General features: G+C 39.6%; 1 protein-coding gene across 2 annotated transcripts; it reads right to left on the bottom strand.

Moving 5' to 3' along the window:
- Positions 1-448: 448 nt before the first annotated feature.
- Positions 449-18,874, bottom strand: col1a2 (collagen, type I, alpha 2). 2 transcript variants are annotated; one of them, XM_081376361.1, is made up of 49 exons: positions 18,621-18,874; positions 16,024-16,059; positions 15,682-15,765; positions 15,265-15,321; positions 14,944-14,988; positions 14,698-14,751; positions 14,560-14,613; positions 14,412-14,465; positions 14,257-14,310; positions 14,029-14,082; positions 13,445-13,489; positions 13,222-13,320; positions 13,075-13,128; positions 12,440-12,538; positions 12,307-12,351; positions 11,713-11,811; positions 10,761-10,814; positions 10,553-10,660; positions 10,271-10,324; positions 9,525-9,623; positions 9,296-9,349; positions 9,026-9,124; positions 8,886-8,939; positions 8,737-8,790; positions 8,601-8,654; positions 8,059-8,112; positions 7,741-7,785; positions 7,544-7,642; positions 7,359-7,466; positions 7,158-7,211; positions 7,017-7,070; positions 6,042-6,095; positions 5,822-5,875; positions 5,565-5,672; positions 5,298-5,351; positions 5,138-5,191; positions 4,844-5,005; positions 4,641-4,748; positions 4,432-4,539; positions 4,289-4,342; positions 4,047-4,154; positions 3,919-3,972; positions 3,723-3,830; positions 2,779-2,832; positions 2,584-2,691; positions 2,111-2,357; positions 1,824-2,008; positions 1,484-1,726; positions 449-867 (listed from the first exon to the last, which is right to left on the bottom strand). In XM_081376361.1, exons 4-49 carry the CDS (start codon positions 15,265-15,267, stop codon positions 721-723), a joined length of 3,813 nt encoding a protein of 1,270 aa, XP_081232487.1. In that variant the 5' UTR covers positions 15,268-15,321; positions 15,682-15,765; positions 16,024-16,059; positions 18,621-18,874; the 3' UTR covers positions 449-720. The 2 variants fall into 2 exon arrangements, with proteins under 2 accessions (XP_081232487.1, XP_081232486.1); XM_081376360.1 differs by lacking the exon at positions 18,621-18,874 and having other exon boundaries at positions 16,024-16,164.
- Between the last annotated feature and the right edge of the window lie 322 nt (positions 18,875-19,196).

The raw sequence follows: 19,196 nt of genomic DNA, 5'->3' as shown, positions 1-19,196 counted from the left end.
AGTATTAACACTGGGGGGCGTAAAAGAACGTAATGCCTGAACAAAAGTAAAAAAAAAAAAAAAAAAAAGTCCGAACAAAACTCTGAGAAAACAAAAACAAATGAAACAAAAAGTAAAAACTAGACAAGACATCAGGTTTAGGAATATTCCACCTGCTTAAAAATGGGGTTATCAGGGGGACCTGTGCAATATTCCTCAGAGACAATACAAAGTAATACAGTAACAGTGGTTTTTTTTCCACAGCTGCATGTTTAGCACCATATAATATCACTGCTTCAAGTATTGGAGCACCTTTGAAACAGGACAGAACTTGAAGTCTTAGTACCAACTAGTGACAACTAGGATGTTGATAATTATTTTCCTTTACACATGAGGTAGTTTAAACCTTACGGAAAAATGTGGTTTTAAACTTCCTCTCTGGAAGATATACAAAGACCACAAAGTGATGTATACTTTCATTGTTTTTATTACACTTCCTTTATTTTACAAAATGATGACATGTCCCATAACATGGTGTTATCCCGTGTCTCTTTGGGCTGCTGTATTAATTTGCATTGCGCAATGCTCCGTTCAGTCCATTGGTCCTCTCCGATAGAGCCCAGCTTAAGCAAGTGGATTTGCGGAAAAAAAATCAGCATTCAGTATAAAAAAAACACAGAAAGAAGGGCAGAGATTTTTCTTTTTTCTTTCTTTCTCTCGTTTAATTTATCATGAGTCTATTTATTTGAAACAGACTGGGCCAATGTCCAAACCAAACTCTTGATCTGCGCCACCAATGTCCAAAGGTGCAACGTCGAGGATTGGAAGGCGAGATGGTTTATTTGTTCTGTATTCAATGACTGTCTTGCTCCACTGGCCAGTGTGTCTCTGCAGGGACACAACAAAAAGACAAAACATATTAAGTGATGTTTTTTGGGTTTTCATTTTGACAAACATCAAACTGTCATAAACATGCTGTGATGTAAAAATGTATGGACCATCTCACATGCATGCTGAGCACTATCCACTGTGACTGTATAATATTAACCTCTTAAAGGGTTAGTTCACCCAAAAATGAGACACGAGAATGAACCTCATTTGTTCTCACACGTCAAGTGAACATGCTTGTGCTTCCGCTTACCACAACTGATTAGTGAGTTGATATAAATAGTTGAATAAAAGCCTAAATTAAACCTGTTCATCATATAAAGCGATCGAGTCTCCTCAGAAAATTTGGACTAAACCGCTCAATTCATTTGGATTAGTTTTACGATCTCTATATGAACTTAATGACGTGTCAAAGTGGCAGTTGAGTAGCTGTCACTGGAGGGACATTTCATTTGTATTCTGAAGATAAACGAAAGTCTTCGGGGTTTGGAGTAATTAAGGACAGAATTTTCATTTTTTGTGTGAACTATCCCTTTAACCTCTTATTTTGTACATTTCGTGCTAACTGAATGAAGATTTTGTCAGTTTAATCAAAGTGTAAAAAAAGAGAACTTACACTGCAGCCATCCTCTAGGACGCTGAAAGTGAAGCGGCTGTTGCCCTCTGCCCTGAGCTCAACATCGTTGGAGCCCTGCAGCAACACAGCCTTCTTCAGGTTTCCATTCTCAGCATCCATGTAGGCGATGCTGTTCTTGCAGTGGTAGGTGATGTTCTGGACTGCCTGGTTGGCCAGCAGACGCATGAAGGCCAGTTGAGTAGCCATGGACTGTGGGCTCAGGGTCTCATCATTGTAAGCAAACTGAAAAGAGAATGGAAGAATGCAACCTTTAGACTACTTTCTCTTTATATATCTTGAACGGTCATTCATTTTGCCCTGTTTCAATACTGTGACTCACCTCAGTACCACCATTGATGGTCTCGCCAAACCAAATGTGTTTCTTCTCCTGGGAGCTTCTGTACCAGTTCTTTTGTGGGATGCTCTCAGGGTGGGGGTGGATGCAGGTCTGGCCAGTAGAAAAGTCGCAGTAGGCCTTGATGGCATCCATGGTGCAGCCCTGGTTGGGGTCGATCCAGTAGAAACCTACAGGGGAAGAAAGCGACATAGATAATTAGGGGAAATTAGAAGAAGTAAGAGTTTGAGCTACTGGAAAAAGGAGCACTTCAAATAGCTTTGGTCACTTACCGCTGCTCCATTCTGGGTGGCTCAGCCTGATGTCACGGCAAGTACGGGCAGGGTTCTTCTTTGAGCCCTCAGGGGAAAGCAGATTGTCAATCTGAGTGTTCAAGGACTTGATGGTGGCATCCACCTCATAATCCTTGGCCCTGAGAGAGCCCTGGTCAGCTCTGTACTCATCATAGCCTCCAGATGTGTCATATCCACCACCAGCTGGACCAGGGGGTCCGGGAAGACCAGGAGTTCCAGGAGGACCCTGCGGTCAAACACACCATTGATTAACCACATATCGTATTTATGGTTACAACTTTGTGTTTTTCTCTACATTCAATCTCAAGGTAAGGTATAGCATTTTCTATATTATATGTATTATATGCAATTATTTTCTTACGTTGTCTTACTATTAACAATTAATTGTCTCTGAAAACATAAAATAAAAAAATATCTGCGTAGAAGAAATACTCAAATGCATATTTACTTACAGCAGGTCCAACATGTCCAGAAGGACCACGGTGTCCAGGGGGTCCAATAGCACCAGGCATGCCATTTGAGCCGTCCTTACCAGGGGGACCATTAGGACCAGATGGGCCCTGAAGACAAATTGCAGACAACCATTATGCACATTTCCTCAATGTCATGACAAAATCCTAAGTCTGGAGAATGAGAAAGTTACTTACTCTTGGACCAGCAGGACCAGCAATACCAGCAGGGCCACTGTCACCAGAAGGACCCTGTAAGACAGTTACATTTGTTCTTGTTGTGGAGTCTTTTATGCTCAATCATTTAATAACAGTGGTGGACAAAAAAAAGAAGTATTTCTACTGCGTTACTGTATTTAAGTAAATTTTATTTCACTACATTCCAAAACATAATATTGTCCTTTTTACTCCACTACATTTCATAAAACATATCGTTCTTCTTTATTTTGAACTGAAAATATCGCCATTCATTTTGAGATGCAAGAGCGATGTCTAATTCGTGAACGAACTGATTCTTTCCAGTGAACCTGCTGAATTGGTTCACATATAACACTGACAATTTGGACTGATCCAATTGCATCTGTTGTTGAGTCATCAAATCACTGATTCAATGATCTGGTCAAAATGAGCCAAGAACAGGGATATTGCCAGAGCTTAAATGTGCATGGCATGAAACTAATGAATTTTAGTATTATTGTCAATGAAATCATATATAGGTCATGACTGTCAGTTACTTGTGAACTAAATCTGTTGTAAAAGGGCAAGCTTTTTTAAATTGATATTTTAGTATATTAAAGTTTGTTTTGATAGTGTGATAGTTTGTTTATTTGCTATACATATTAAATGTTTACACTAATCGTTCTTATTTGAGCTGAACACTGACTAGTTTGTCTAGTACTGGCTAAAATAAATAATTGGTTCATTGATCAGTACTTTTAAATCATGAGTACATTAAAAATCAAGTACTTTTGCACTTTTACTCAAGTAAAACTGAAAACGAGCACTTTTACTGGAGTACTAATTGAATAGAGAATTTGTATCAAGTACTTGATTTGTACTTTGTTCACCACTGTTTAATAATCTGTATGAGAACTAAACAAACTGTTCTAACAGACGCTTATCAGCAAAGTTGTACCACTTACATTGGGTCCGGGCATTCCCTGCAGACCAGGATGTCCACGAAGTCCCTTCATGCCCCTATCTCCTTTGTCTCCAGCAACACCCTTCTCACCACGAGGTCCAGATGGGCCCTGTTAAAGAAAGAGAGACATGAAGTAATTGTAAGGAAGAAACTTTTATAGAAGCTATTTACCATGTCCTTCTGTCTGACACACTTACAGGTGCACCTCTTGCTCCAGCAGGTCCAGCAGGGCCAGAAGATCCAGAAGGTCCCTGTAAATGAGAGATTGTTTAGTTTATTTGTTTATAATTCAGTAAATGCTGTGGTTATGTTCAGTGACACATACAGATTCACCGCGGTTTCCGGGTCTGCCAACAGCGCCTGATGGTCCGTTGGGTCCAGGAGCGCCGGCAGGTCCAGAGGTTCCAGCGGAACCAGGCTCACCACGATCACCCTGGCAGTTGAAATAGTCCAGTTCAGTATATATACAATAACACAATCTGTTCTGAACTTAAAAATTTCTTACAAGACTACAGTCTTCTTAGGACAAGCTAGTGATGGACCAATATGAATACATTAGCTGTATACCTTAAGGCCAGCAACACCAGGACGGCCAGGAGGTCCATCATTACCAGGGCTTCCCTAAAAAACAACACAGAAGCATTTGTAAATATTGTATGACCCTGCAAATTGTGTGTCTTAAGGAAAGTCTAAGTAAAACTGTTACTTGCCTCACGTCCAGCCTCACCCTGAGGTCCAGTCATACCGGGCATGCCAATGTTACCAGAGGGGCCACGGGGGCCAGGGGCACCAGCTGGGCCAACTCTACCAGGTTCACCCTAAAGTACACAAAAAAAAAAATCATCAATATTTATTTACCCTTTAACAAGTTAGTTTTGACCAGTTCGGACACAATCAGGAGGTTGGTCAGTGCACTTACAACAGGACCGGGGCCACCAGGAAGACCACGGTCACCTCTGGAGCCAGGAAGGCCATTGAATCCTGCACTTCCCAGCTGACCCTGAGGCCCAGCAGATCCAGGTGCTCCCTATTTTTAAACAGAACAAGTTTATAATGAGACATAATATATACTTGGTAATACTTTGCAATTAACACGGTCTGGCTCGTTCAACTAGTACTTACAGGTGAGCCAGCCTCTCCAGGTGATCCCTTCTCGCCAGCCAGACCAGGGGGTCCAATCATTCCATTCTCTCCTGGGGGACCAGCAGGGCCAACATCACCACGAGCACCACGTGGGCCATCCTTTCCAGCAGCACCAGTGGGACCAGCAGCTCCAACAATACCCTAATGGTTGGGAAGAAAACCAGATTTCATGTGAGACCATAAAGATGGAATTATATCCTGAAATGAAGCAAGCAGAAGGTCTGAAGTATTAGGCCTGAACAAGTTCATTTATAGTTATCTGATATAACTCACAGCAGGACCAGGAGGTCCAACTCTGCCAGCAGCACCAGGGAAGCCAGTCAGACCCTAGGATAGAGCCAGATATTCATGGGTCACATGTAGTAACATTCACACAACAAAACAAAAAAACCTCCTGATAATACCATAAAATAATCCATTAAAGCATACTTACAGGGGGACCACTGTCACCACGGGCACCAGGTGGGCCAGCAGGTCCAGAAGGACCCTAAAGATGCACAAGACATTTAGAACAAGTTCAAAATCATAAAAGAGGAACATAAATGTGTTGTCCAGACATCTTTGAAAGAGACATAAAGTGATTTTATAAATACTACTCCACTTGCTCAGCTTTTTACAATTATACCCAAGAAGTAAAGTCTCAGTTAGACATATTTCTTTGCCAGTAAATGTGCCAAATTAAATGTAGTCTCAAACTTACGAGGGGTCCGGTGTTGCCAGCAGGACCAGCAGGGCCAGGGGGTCCAGTGTCACCCTTTACACCAGCAGGTCCTTTCTCGCCTCTTTGTCCAGTCTGGCCATCAGCACCCTACAAGAATTATTGTGTCCATGTCATTTTTCAGTGCATGTCTGTTCAGAGTTTATAAAACAGCTGAGTTGGATGTCTAAAATTGAATGTATGAATCACTAAGAAGAATTCTTTAGTAGCAGACTTCAGCAGAATTCATGTGGACTTACAGGGGGTCCAGCAAAACCGGCAGGTCCAGCAGGGCCAGACTCACCACGCTCTCCCTAAAAGACATGGCAACACTTGAGCATGAATGCTTGATTCTGAAATGAATTATAGCTTATGCTCATTTATTTATTTTTCTAGTCAGGTTCCTCAATATTGGACAATTTGTATGATAGAAAGGATCATGGTATCAATGTGTGATAAAGAAATGATCATAATACTTACAGGAGCACCACGAGCACCAGCAGGTCCAGGAGGACCGAAGGAGCCAGTCTCACCCTGGAAGAGAACAAAGAGGTAAGTTTGATCAAAATGTTCTTTAAAACTACTTTTCATACTTTTGTCAGTCTTCTAAATCTATTATTTGTAGGTTATTACTTTCTTTTTCGACTGTCCCAAGTCTCAAGGTTGTACTTGATCCCTCAGAACAGTTCAGCTACATTCATGCCGAAAGCCATTTGTTCTAAATTGGTGACAGTCCTTCAACACCTTAATCATGCCGAACAAATTTCACAGTACTGTTCTTGACATTTAATATATTTTGTCATTAGAAGAACATTGGACTTCCAATCTTAAATCAATGCATTAGCATTTCATCTGTTTTCAATTTTCAAAGCAAGATTCACCGTTTGAATGCATCGTTGCACATTATGCAACAGAACATATGCAGAACAGAATTGTCAGTATCACTGTCATCTAAAAACAGACTGTTTCATAGTGAGGAGTAAAAATCTGATTTGGACCACATTTAAATGAATGCAGCAATGTTTGATTACTGTTTATTGTATTGTAAGAATCATACACTGTTGATCACCATTGGTAAATAACCTAACTGCATTGTATTTGAATCACGGAATATTGTTTGAAATATATCCGGCAGAGGGCAGCAGTGATTTTCTATGTCTGGCCATATTGTGACAGTTGCCAGCAGGGGTTTCTTCTTCAAGCAGTGGATCAAGGAGATCATTTTTAACGTTTTGTTAGTGGCATGCCATTAAATATATACATTTTTATGCTGTCGCTTTTGACATATTATGGTTATGATGTGCAATACATCACGCAAGATCCATTAGAAATAGGGAGTGGGAGGGTGGGGAAATGGACATTGGACTGATGTAAATCTTCAATTTCAATGATTTACGGAGATAGCAACAATTCTCCGCTTTGATCAGACATAACAGCTGAGAGAAAGCTCTTTACCTTGTCACCATTAGCACCGGCGGGTCCAGGGGGTCCACTGGGTCCAGGAGCACCCTGTGAATGAAAGTATAATGAATAAAATCAAAATGCATTCTTTTTAAATTACGTATAAAATGAGATCTAGGTACATGGTATACTTACACGGGCACCATCTCTTCCAGCATTGCCCTCAAGTCCTCTGTATCCAGCCTCACCCTGTGAATCAGATAAATGTTTTCAGTCAGCTAGGAGTCATACAGGTTTGGCAACATATCCACTACGGAATGCTGTATAAGTACATCAACATTTTCTCCAAAGCTGTTTCATCATTATGGCGAACATGAGCATTGCTCAAACTCATACCTTCTCTCCCTTAGGTCCAGGGGTGCCAGCGGCACCACGCTCACCAGGCATGCCAGCAGCTCCCTGGTGTCCAGGGCCACCAGCAGCTCCAGCTGCACCAGGCTCTCCCTGAAGAATACATATTTTGTCAGTTATACTCATAAAAATGATCTGTCTGGATGGTGTTTGGTGACACATATACCTACTTTGTTTCCATCAGGGCCAGGAGTACCAGAAGGGCCACGAGCACCAATGGGTCCCTGAGCACCAGCAGCACCAGCGGGTCCAGGGTTACCACGCTCTCCCTAAACAGTGATAAAAGGGAGGAAGAACAGTTATTTATTCTCCAGAATGTGAAAATAAACACATCAGAGCAACAAGAAATCAGAGATAGGTAGGTCACCTTCACGCCAGCAGGTCCTGATGCACCTTGATCTCCAGGGATACCCTGTTGAGAGATGTTGATTATTTGTAAATGATTTGCATGACATTGTGCATCCAATATTATGCCAATGAACCAAAAACTACATAAGCCGCATTGCAGGTAAGCCTCGAAAACAATCAATTCTCATTCGTCAATAAAGTAAATGCATGCTCTAAAGTAAGAATTGGCACAGTGTTATATTCAGTGTTATTAAGTTATATATATTTATTTTCTGTATGCACGGTCAAATGTGCATTGTAAATTTAATGCAAGATGTTCATTGTGACAAGAACTTACTCTATCTCCGGGCTTGCCAGCCTCACCAACGGGTCCAGCGGGGCCAGGAAGACCCTGTTAAAGTTGAATGAGCGACATAAGTTGTTGAGAAGACTCAGTCACTAGATGAACGGGTAGAATGCATACAAGACTATTACAACTTTATCTTATGTTTTGTCTATGACAGTGATTTCCAACCATGGATACACCCAGGAGGTACATGGAAACCTTTTGCTTTTGCTTTTGCTTTTGTCTGCATTTCGTACACCTGGCTGTGAAACAAGCTCAAGCTACACACTAAGCTTCTCGCCCACTGTATTGATTGTTTTTAGTTTAAAAGTAATTCACTGTAATAACAACTCCTTTAATAATATTTATGATAACGCTTAATGATACCCAGTATAATGTAAGTTGAAAGGAACATGTTTTAGTGTAAATAGAGGGTACTTGATCCCTACAGATTATGGGTGTACATAAGACAAAAAAGCTTGAGAAACACTTCTTAGATTTAACTTCATAGAGTATTTTTAGTAAAGTTTCAGCAGGCATGACGTGACACTGACCTGGAAACCAGGAGCACCAGAGGGTCCCTGCTCTCCTTTCTCACCTGGGCCACCCTAAATGAGAAGACAACGATCTATTAGCACTAAGAAAAAGTGAAAAGTAATGTGTTCAGAAAATTTAAGATGGCCTACTTACAGCAAGTCCGACGGGACCAGCAGGGCCGTTGTTACCATCAGGACCAGGCTGACCCTGAGTGAAAAGTAAGGAACTGAATCAGAGCAGCTCAAGAACTAATGATACTGACGAATATCATGTATTCCTCTCTCTCTCTCTGAATCACTTACTCTCAGTCCAGTAGGACCAGCAGGTCCCTTCTCACCAGGCTTGCCAGGCTCGCCCTGCAAGGAGGTTTATTGATAAGCTCAGTGATACTTTTTGAATCTCTAAATAAAGGTGAAATGCACAAAATAGAGTCATTACTTACAGAAGGTCCCTTGGGACCGGGGAATCCAATATTACCAGGCTGGCCTCTGGGTCCAGTTGGGCCAGGAGGGCCGGAGCGACCATCTTGACCAGCGGCACCCTAGAATACGGCAAACAAAGCACATTGCTCATAATATTTGTAATATTTTTGTCATTGCTTTCATTATTAAATTTTTTTTTTTAATTGCATGTTTTTACTTTTTAATTGCATGAAATTACTTTGGGTAACTCAGAAATGTGTATTATGTGTATAAACAGCGATTGTACTCACAGAAGGTCCTTCCTTTCCAGGGGGTCCAGAAATGCCAGGGCTACCAGGGAGACCCTGAAAAGATTTAAGATGAAGGTGACGTTATATATATGTTATATATCAAACATACTTGTGGAATTCTAGAGATTAGGTATATTACATGTATTTCTTGCTTTGTAATCTACAGATTTTCCCTGTCATAATGGACTGAACAGATGAAAAGTAGTGGAAGGCTAATTGTGATACTCACTCTGGCCCCAACAAGACCAGCCTCACCAGCACGACCAGCATCTCCAGGAGGTCCACGGGCTCCAGGTGCACCAGTGGCACCACGGGCACCAGGCATGCCCTGATGGTACAAGAGTCAGAGATCAGTGTCTTAAAAAAAGCATCAGATAAATTTGAAATTGTGCTTCAAAGATATATTATTTAGTTTATATTTATACATGACCTGATGGTCCAACGCAGCTTAACTACTGTCACATTCTATATACATACACTAGTGGGCAAAAGTGATGTCCGGTCTAGGAGAATTGACATCTTCACACTTTATTCAAATATTGATTTTTTTTGTAAAGATTTTGTAAGCATATTGCGCAGTTGTGCTCGAAGTCAATTGTTTTATTTGTGATAACGCAATGAAACGTGCCAAATTGTGTGACACAATTTTTGTCCAGGCTGTCATAACAAGAAATAATGAACACATGCAAAAACAAAAGAACCAAGAAAATATTAATACCTGTTATGTTGTTATGCTGTTTCCTGTGAGCTTTTTGTTTTTCTAAGCATTTCTTTTTATATATATAGTAAAATAAAACCTGTAGCTGTACAGGTTGCAAGCTGAAATTGAACATAAAATATTGTCCTCAGATTTTGATGGTTTAATCAAACTTTTAGGGTCACTAAAAACAAATTCCATCTCCGGACGTCACTTTTGGCCACTACTGTAGTTTGATTCAATACAAAACAGGACTTTTAATATCACTTGCATCTTACCATTGGGCCCGATCTGCCAGCCAGACCAGGCAGACCACGAGTACCAGCGGCTCCCTGCAAGAAACGTAAATGTACATAGATTAATAAAAATAAATAACCAATTACATATATGAGTATGTTTTATGCTAACAATTAACCAAAGGATCAAGTTCAGTAGATTTTTAGTGTTATTCTTACGGGAAGAACTTGTCTGTAGTACTCCCTTATTGTGAGAATTTCTCTGACACTTACAATTAAAATGGAGGTACCCCTTACATATCAAAAAATAAGTTACAAACTTACTCTAGGTCCACGCATTCCCAAGGGTCCGGTAGATCCCTGCTCTCCAGTTGAGCCTCTCTTGCCCTCTTCACCAGAAGGACCAGTGGGTCCCTGAGGACCAGCACTACCCTGTACGGGAAGCATTCAAAGAAGGAGGTGAACAAGGACATTCAGCTAGAGCACAGACTTCATAAAATATGTTGAGAGGCCTGACAGTGTGTTTACTCACAGGTTCACCCTTGACACCAGAATCTCCCTTCACTCCAACGGGTCCAGGGTCACCCTAAGCAGCAAAACAGTTCAAAGGTTAGACTGTTTCATTGTTCTGCTAATGAGATGTACAAATCAGAATTTCATTGTTAAAAATGTATGTGGCAGTGATGCCCCCAAAGTGAAAAAACAAAACGGCAACAGAACATTTTAAATGACCTTTTGCTTGGGATGATTTAATAGAACAACTTTCATACTACTTTTAACATTTAATAAATTATTAAACTACGTTCCTTCCTCAATTGGTGTTACTTTTGATTAACATCTCGTCTCTTTGTAAAATATTGTTTAAATAAAAATGACTGTATAGACCTAAAGAAAGACCTATGTCATTATTTTACTGTTGATCTATGCAATATAAATTTGACTGCAAAATGCTGTTGTTCAATTTTGGATCATTGTCTAGGTATGGGAGTGTTATCAATTGAAAACGTGTCCTCTTTTAAATCTAATTAAACCTGGATGATTTCCCGTTCAGAATTTCCGATAATGAATCTGTTAAGGCCCGTTCACACCAAGGCTGATAGCTATAATGATAACCATAAAGATATAGTTCTAAAAATCGTTCTAAATGTAAAATAATAGCTGAGTTCACACAGAGAAACACTGTCTTTGAAATCACGTCTTTTTTTCCAGGTGATGAAGGATCAAAATAATTGACAGCCAATCAGAATCCATCCTGCTTTAAAGAGCTGCGTCAGACGACAAACCTTAGAATAAACAGAACGATATCGTGCTTTGGTGTGGACACTAATATAGTTATCATTATCGTTCTTGGTTTGAACAGGCCTTTAAAGTAATAGTTTCTCTAAAACATTCCAGCCTTTTTTATTTCAGCCAAAACCCCAAAATGGCAGCTAACAATTGGGTACATAATTACTGCACATTGTGACAAATCACATGGTACTCACACCAAGACCTCTTGGACCAGAGGCTCCAGAAGGTCCCTGGGGGCCAGGGCCTCCTCTAGGGCCAGGGAAGCCAGGGGCACCAGCAACGCCAGGTAGGCCCTGTGGAGGACATCAGAAATATATAAAAAAAAAAAAGAAGAACAACCACTTACACACAAAGGTTGGATTCATAGAAGTGTTATTTTAAGTAAAGACGGTAGAGTAAAAAGTAAAGACGGTAGAGTAAATGCAAAGTCATCTCTTTTATGATGAATTCTGACACTTAAGCTAGTTTTAAACTTAAAAGTACACTATGAAACAGCTTTATGAGTTAATAAAGACAACTGCATGCGTCTTCTCTGTTTATGTATATGACGAGTCACACAGGTACTCGAATATAAACATTTATTACAGGCGTACCGTAGTGATCCGGGATAAGACAAAAACACGGTTTGGAAGAAGGATTCATGATGTACTCGCTCATTATATAAATGTTTGTCAATTTTGTCAAAACTATTTGCCAATTATTTACCACAATTCAATTGAAATTGAACTGTAAAATTATTAGTATATTTCTTGTTCAAATTAAGTAGTATGAAACATATGGAAACTCACAGCTGCTCCCTTAGCACCAGTGATACCGTTAGCACCAGGATTACCCTGTAAAAATACAAAGAGAGACACATTATTATTTTTTTCTTAATGAAAATCAGATGGATTTATCTGCAAATATTTAAAATGCACTTACAGGGGGTCCAGCTGGGCCCACAGCACCGTTCGTGCCTGGCTCTCCTCTTTGTCCCTGAGGTCCAGATGGGCCATTGGGGCCAACAGGTCCAACTTCTCCCTGTGGAATATTATAGACATTGTAAATTACAGATTGTAAAAGAAGGACGGTTGTTAGGATGAATTAAAGGGATAGTTGACCCAAAAAGTAAAATTCTATGATAATTTACTCGCCCTCAAATTGTTACAAGCCTGTATGAGTTTCTTTTTTTTGCGTTAAACGCAATAGAAGATATTTTAAAGAATGTTGGTAACAAGACAGTTGACGGTAGCCATTGACTTCCATAGTATTTTCTTTCCTACTATAGAAATCAATGGCTACCGTCAACTGTCTGGTCACCAACATTCTTCAAAATATCTTTTTTTTTTGTGTTCAGCAGAAGAAAGAAACTCATACAGGTTTGGTTGATATAATTATAATTCTGAACTATCCCTTTAAGAAACGATAAATGTAGAACATGAGATCTAATCAAATGATATGAACCGCCAGTATTAACTTCTCTTATTCATTTTCTGTGGCATTCTTTTATGCAGAGGTTTTTGCAGACTACAGATTTAGTCAAATTCTCCTTTGAATTCACCAGTTGTCACTCATACCTTAGGTCCAGGGGCACCAGGGAAACCGGGAGGACCAGCTGATCCCAAAGGACCCTGAGAGGAGAGAAAATGTGTTACGTCTACAGGATTATATCATAAGGTACATTTTAGGAGACAGAGGGGTCAAAGGGCAGCCTATCCACTCACAGCAGGGCCAGCAGGACCAGTGTTGCCATCAGCACCGCGAGCACCAGCTGGGCCAGAAGGGCCAGCACGACCTCTCTCACCAGGAAGACCACGACCACCCTGTGCAACACGAGGAATGAGAGTTCAAGTAGGGATGCATTTAAGGCCATTTGTGCTGAAGTCAGAATTAGGATATGCATTAAACGTTTTCATATCACTGAGAAAATAATAGTATTTTACTTACTCTCTGTCCGGGGGTTCCGTTGGATCCAGGAGCACCATTCTCACCCTGTTGAAAAGAGACAAACAAAAGCCTTTAAAATATGACACTACAGATTTGAAGTTAGTCATTATACGGGCTAAAAAATGTGCTTTACGGTATGATTAACATTATCAATAATAATAATAATGCTTGTCATTTTTATAGCACCTTTCATACGAAAAAGTCAAAAGGTATACACATAAAACAAATATTTTTTTTATGGTAGCATCTTTTGAATTGCACTTCGATTCCGCTAAACTGAATTACTTTATGTGAAAGTGGCAGGTGCATTTCTTTATAGTCTGAGATGTTTTAGAGAGCCAAGACACACAAGTTTTTAATATTAGCATGTCTGAAGCATGTTTTTTTATTGTGCTGGGTTTAACCCTGTGAGAAACCTTTTTTATTCAAGTAACGTTTTGGAAGCGAAGTTTTTAAGCGAAAATAAATGGTAAAAACCTCATATACTGTATATCATTTTTTTCTCGCTATGAAAATCGCCACATAAGCTGGCATGGCACACAAACTTTAGGCTGCTAAACTTTTACATCATGTGTGATTATTACCTTAGCACCAGCTGCACCAGGCTCTCCTTTGCGTCCATCAAGACCAGTGTAACCCTGATGAACAAAAAATTAAGATCATGGCTATTTAGGAGATTACTTACAAAACACGTCTGTCTCTAGAAGCACTTGAACTGCATGTAAGCTCTCACTTCAGTATATCTTCTGTGAGAAATGTTGGAATTGATGTCTGAAAGATTACAATGACTTTCTTCAACACTGAGCACTTACTCTGTGTCCCTTCATGCCAGGGAGTCCAGGAGTTCCTGGGAAACCACGGGCACCCTGTAGAAGAAAGAGCAAAGATGAAGCTCCTTACTGAGGTAGATACAAACATGCTTGATTTAAAAAAAAAAAAAAAAAAACAGTATAGTTTGATGCCTTACCTGTGATCCAGGTGGTCCTCTATCTCCAGGTTTTCCAGGTCTGCCATTGTTACCCTTAGAGAGAAATATAAAAGAGGAGGTCAAGACACAGTGAATGGAATGGTCAAGTTATCGTTTCAGTATTAGCTCATGATATTACAGCACTCACATCTTCACCATTTTTGCCAGGAGGTCCAGCGGGACCACGAGAACCAACAGCTCCCTGTTACGAGATGAAAAAAATCAGCTTTTAAGTTCAAAGGTCATTTCCAAACTGTGCGAAACAGTGTTGACCAAGAATACTTACAGCCTGTCCGGGCTCTCCAGGCTCACCAGCATGTCCTTGGAATCCTTGAGGGCCCTATTTATTCATGGGAAAAGGAATAAAAGAATGTCACATTTAGGTTTTAAGAGCCATATATACTCACAGGATATATGCAAAATGAACTATTGAACTAATAATTACTCTAAATCACTCAATTGTATTTACATTTTTATTGAAACAGAATCAAATCTACATTTGCAATCCAGTTAAAAAGATTGAAACACTCACAGGGGCACCAGGGGGTCCGGCTGGGCCTCTGGGTCCGGTCAAACCCTGAGAAAGTGAAAGTAAACATGAATGTGACCAGTATGACCAGCAGTGGTTTAGCTATTATGATGAATGTTGGCCCATCTAAAACAAAAGGTCCAATCTTTAATATGCAGGACACTACGGCAAAGAAAGTTGTGCAAATCATCATACTTTAGTACTGAACTGTTCAAGTATTTAATACACAGTTAATATACACTTAATATTCATATATTTAATATTAGCAGAAAGGATTCACAACTGAAATAGAATTGAAGCTGATATTAAATGACATGAACTCACCATTGGTCCAGGGCCGGGATCAGCTCCTTTCCCGCCATCATATTGAGCAGCAAAGTTCTACAAAAGTAATTGAGCAAATATTTAGCAAAATTAATTATTTTAACTTTTATAATACCAAACTTAATATTCCACTATCATTAAAAAATATTCCGCAAAAAAATTCTCTAAATGTTTCTTATTTCATGCTTAAATTATGAAACCGTTTCTATCCTTACACTGTAAATAAATACAGCCTCACAGCCATTTTGAGGCCAAGGTTCAGGGCAAAGGTTAAAGGTCAAATGTTAAATATGACTCGGTCATTGGTCAACAGGAGGAGCATAAGCCTCGAATATAACTACCCGCAAGCTTTAATCACTCAACCGTTATGGAAAAAATAATGTCTGGAAAAGTTTTTGGTTTGAAATGGAAACTTACTCCACCAAGACCAGGGGGGCCGGGAGGGCCGGGAGGCCCATCAAGTCCAGGTCTGCCGGGTTTTCCATCTGGTCCTTGAGGACCCTATATAGAACAAGAACAAATAACACAATTAAGCTAGTTGTGATTGCTCTAATGTTTTAAAAAGTGAGGTAAATCTGTAGTGTTGACGTGAACTAGCCACTATGCTAGTGTAGTGAAACTGAAACTATACAAAACATAGCTCTTTTCCTGTCCATATGTCCTTATAGATAATGGTTTAGTGAAACACCTTGTAATAATGTAGCCTTTGGCCTGTTTTAAATATAACTTTAATTCTGAAAAATGACGGTGTAAACTTACCCTCTGACCTCTAGGTCCTTTTGGTCCCCTGGGGCCCTATTTATGGACAAATATAATCAGACAAGAGGCACAGACCTATGGTTTAAAGTCTAACATTTTACTGGCAGACATTCATATGAAGAACATTTGCTTTTCATATGCATGTTATGCAGGGTGCATTCTCATCACCATAAACATGAACATAACCTTAATATAACTGCATATAGAAAAGTGAATAAATAAAAACAGGATTTATTTATTCCCTCTTTCTAAGATTCTTATGTCGTGATGTGCAATAGCTCATATCAAAAGCATTTCTTCAAACTACAAACATGCAAATTAGTCTGCAAAAAGAGTTATAACATGCACTGTCCAGAATTCATCAGTAAATACTATTAACTGCATGCCTGGAATAGGATATTAGATATTAATGAAGGTAGCAACAGAGGTGCTTTAAGGAGCACACAGGCCTTGAGCAGGACGATGAGCCTGTCCCGCTGAAGTTCCTCATTATGCTCCTTTAAGCACCTCTGTTGTTGGTGATCAATACTGTCATGTGATATTCAGGTGAACAGTTTGATTCAATCCCAAATAATATCCCATATTTATGCCAATTCCATTAATCTATGCTTTGCATGTCCACTTGAGGGAACTGCTGGGCAAAATCCACCAGGTTGGAGGAATTTCTGCGGCATGTTGATTTTGTTACTTTGAGTCCACCTCTTCAGCAGGCCATCTAAAAAGGGTCCATTGTGCCCTGGCTGTCTGCTAGGCTGGGGAAGGTGATCTCTAGTTTCACTGACATTTGCCTGAGCCAATGGACTGCTTTCCTCATTCCTGTCACAGGCAAGACTGAAAACCCCAGAAATAATCCAAAATGCTCTGGTGTATTTGAGATTGACCAAAGGATCTTTTCACCGAATATAATCATCCGCTTGGAGATTTGGGATCAGATCAGGTAAATATCTCTATTAATACAATTGAAATAACTTCATGCGAGTGTACTGACCGCTGTGTGATGAAGATGGGGGGGTGGAGGAAGAAAACGGAAAACCAGGGAGAGAAAAAGGAAAAGACAGAGGTGATTGATTAGAGTTATGCACTCCACATACAGTAACGTTCATAAAAACCAGACAAGTCTACTATTTATTATTCTACAGTACAGTATTCTGTTGTATCCTTACACTGTTTATGATAAATACAATACCCTTACATGCAAAAATCAGTGTGTTAAAATGAAAAAATTATGCCGTTTTGATTTTTTTTTGCATTGTTGAGAAAATGAGAGGACATGATTATAGTAGGCCTGGATTTAATTTAGTGTATTTTGCTGTAAAACAATAAAAGATTCATATCTTTTAGTTAAATGTGCTGTTATGATAGAGCATCGGGATGAATGGATGTACAAATTGTAGTGTAGCGTCTAAGAAAATTATATCCCAAAGCATAAAATTATTCCTAATCAATATACTTATCCCTGTACTTGCTTAATTTTCTAATTAATTGCTGATTCATATGAGTTTAAATGAAGTAATCATAGTAAATGAGAAAATCTCTTTAAAAATATATTTCTTAAGTGAATTAACAAATATCCAATATTTTGATTATATATATTAATTATATATTAATATGTTTTCATACAAATATATACTGTTCTATAGTGTATTTATAATATATTAGTGCCCTATGCTGAATGTATTTATTGATTTATTTTAGCAAGTGAGTCACATACAGTAGAGGATGTCAGGTACTATAAACCTGTAGAGGTGATCGGGTATTGTTTACATGCTTAGGCCTTCCGGTTGCATTAATAACTATGAACTATGAACCCACTGACTAAATAGTTTTGTCCTATAGGAGCCACGTGTCATGTCGTTTATTCTCCACCAGGTGGCGTATTTGACTACAAGGTGATGACCTAATGCCACTTTAAATGTCAGTTTTCTAAAGAAAAATAAGCTATATTAAAAGGTAAGAATATTTGACTAAAACATTTTGGGTTTTAGAGGCGTAAAATCGGTTTTATGATAGGCCTATATTTCAAGTCACTCTGCATATATGAGTTTTAACATTTGGGTATTATTTAAAAGAACGTGTTGCTTTTTATACTTAAAATAGTTCATTTAAATGAGATGATAATATAAATCAGTTCATTTTATAGGATGTTGTTTAAATGTGATGTTACAGACTTCAGCCAGCAGGGGGCAGATTTTACAGACCCCCCCTTTAATTAAAAAAACACTCCTGGAGTCTGGGACAAAGATGAGGTGCAGCACCCTTTCCATAAACTAAACACGTTTAACCAGCTGTCCTTGACTATATTTTTTAAACTTTTTTTGATAATAGTATTTGATAACTATGCCATGTGTTTCCGTTTCTCAATCGCAACAGATGAAAATATCCAAGACCACGAAGTATCCATTTAAAGGATCCGCTGGATTTTACAGTGGAAAGCCAAAAGGAAACGCCTCAATTCTTCAGATGAAGTTCTAGCTTTCCTTGAGGTAAATTTCCCAGCAAGGTTCAACCAAACAAGCGGAGCAAATCCAGTAGAAGAAGAAAGAAAAAGCCTTAAGATCCTTGGTTAGACACACAAAAAAAGCATATTTCAGACTTACATTGACATGATGCTAGGTACGAAGTCACTGCAAGCAGCAACAGAATCCGGGTATCCACAAAGCTGAGCATGTCTAAACCGACATGCAGACTCCTTGTGCTGCAGTGCCCTGGTTAAACTCAAGCAGGCATACAGTTGTGGTATAAACTCCAAACTTAGCAGGAACCTGCTGCCGTGATGCTAGAATAATAAAGAGCAACCAGCCCTATTTATATGGCAGGAGGTTCCCTTGACTGCGTGTCCAGAGTGCGCCCCCAAACCAATGGGAGAGAGAGCCTCTATATGACTCTCATCCTAGCACTGCCCTCATCCCAGCCTCTCTCTCTTTCTCTCAGACTTTGGCATTGCTCTGACAATGATGACGAGTACAACGTTTTAATTAGATCCATTCTTTTGAGGACGTGGACATGGTCGAGGTTTAAAAGAGAAAAGCGTTGCGTTTTTCTCAGGCTTTTCAATGGCTCTAGTAGGATGGATGGGTCTGAGCGCGTCAAGCGGACACTTGTGGCACATTTTGCGCATTTGAAGCATCTTCACAGTGCGCTTCTGACCCCGGGAACGGGAGATGTAGCATCTC

The sequence above is a fragment of the Scardinius erythrophthalmus genome (assembly GCF_964197995.2).
Source record: "Scardinius erythrophthalmus genome assembly, chromosome: 10".
Classification (NCBI taxonomy): domain Eukaryota; kingdom Metazoa; phylum Chordata; class Actinopteri; order Cypriniformes; family Leuciscidae; genus Scardinius; species Scardinius erythrophthalmus.
The sequence above is the reverse complement of the archived record's forward strand: the minus strand, read 5'-3'. Positions and strand labels throughout refer to the sequence as shown.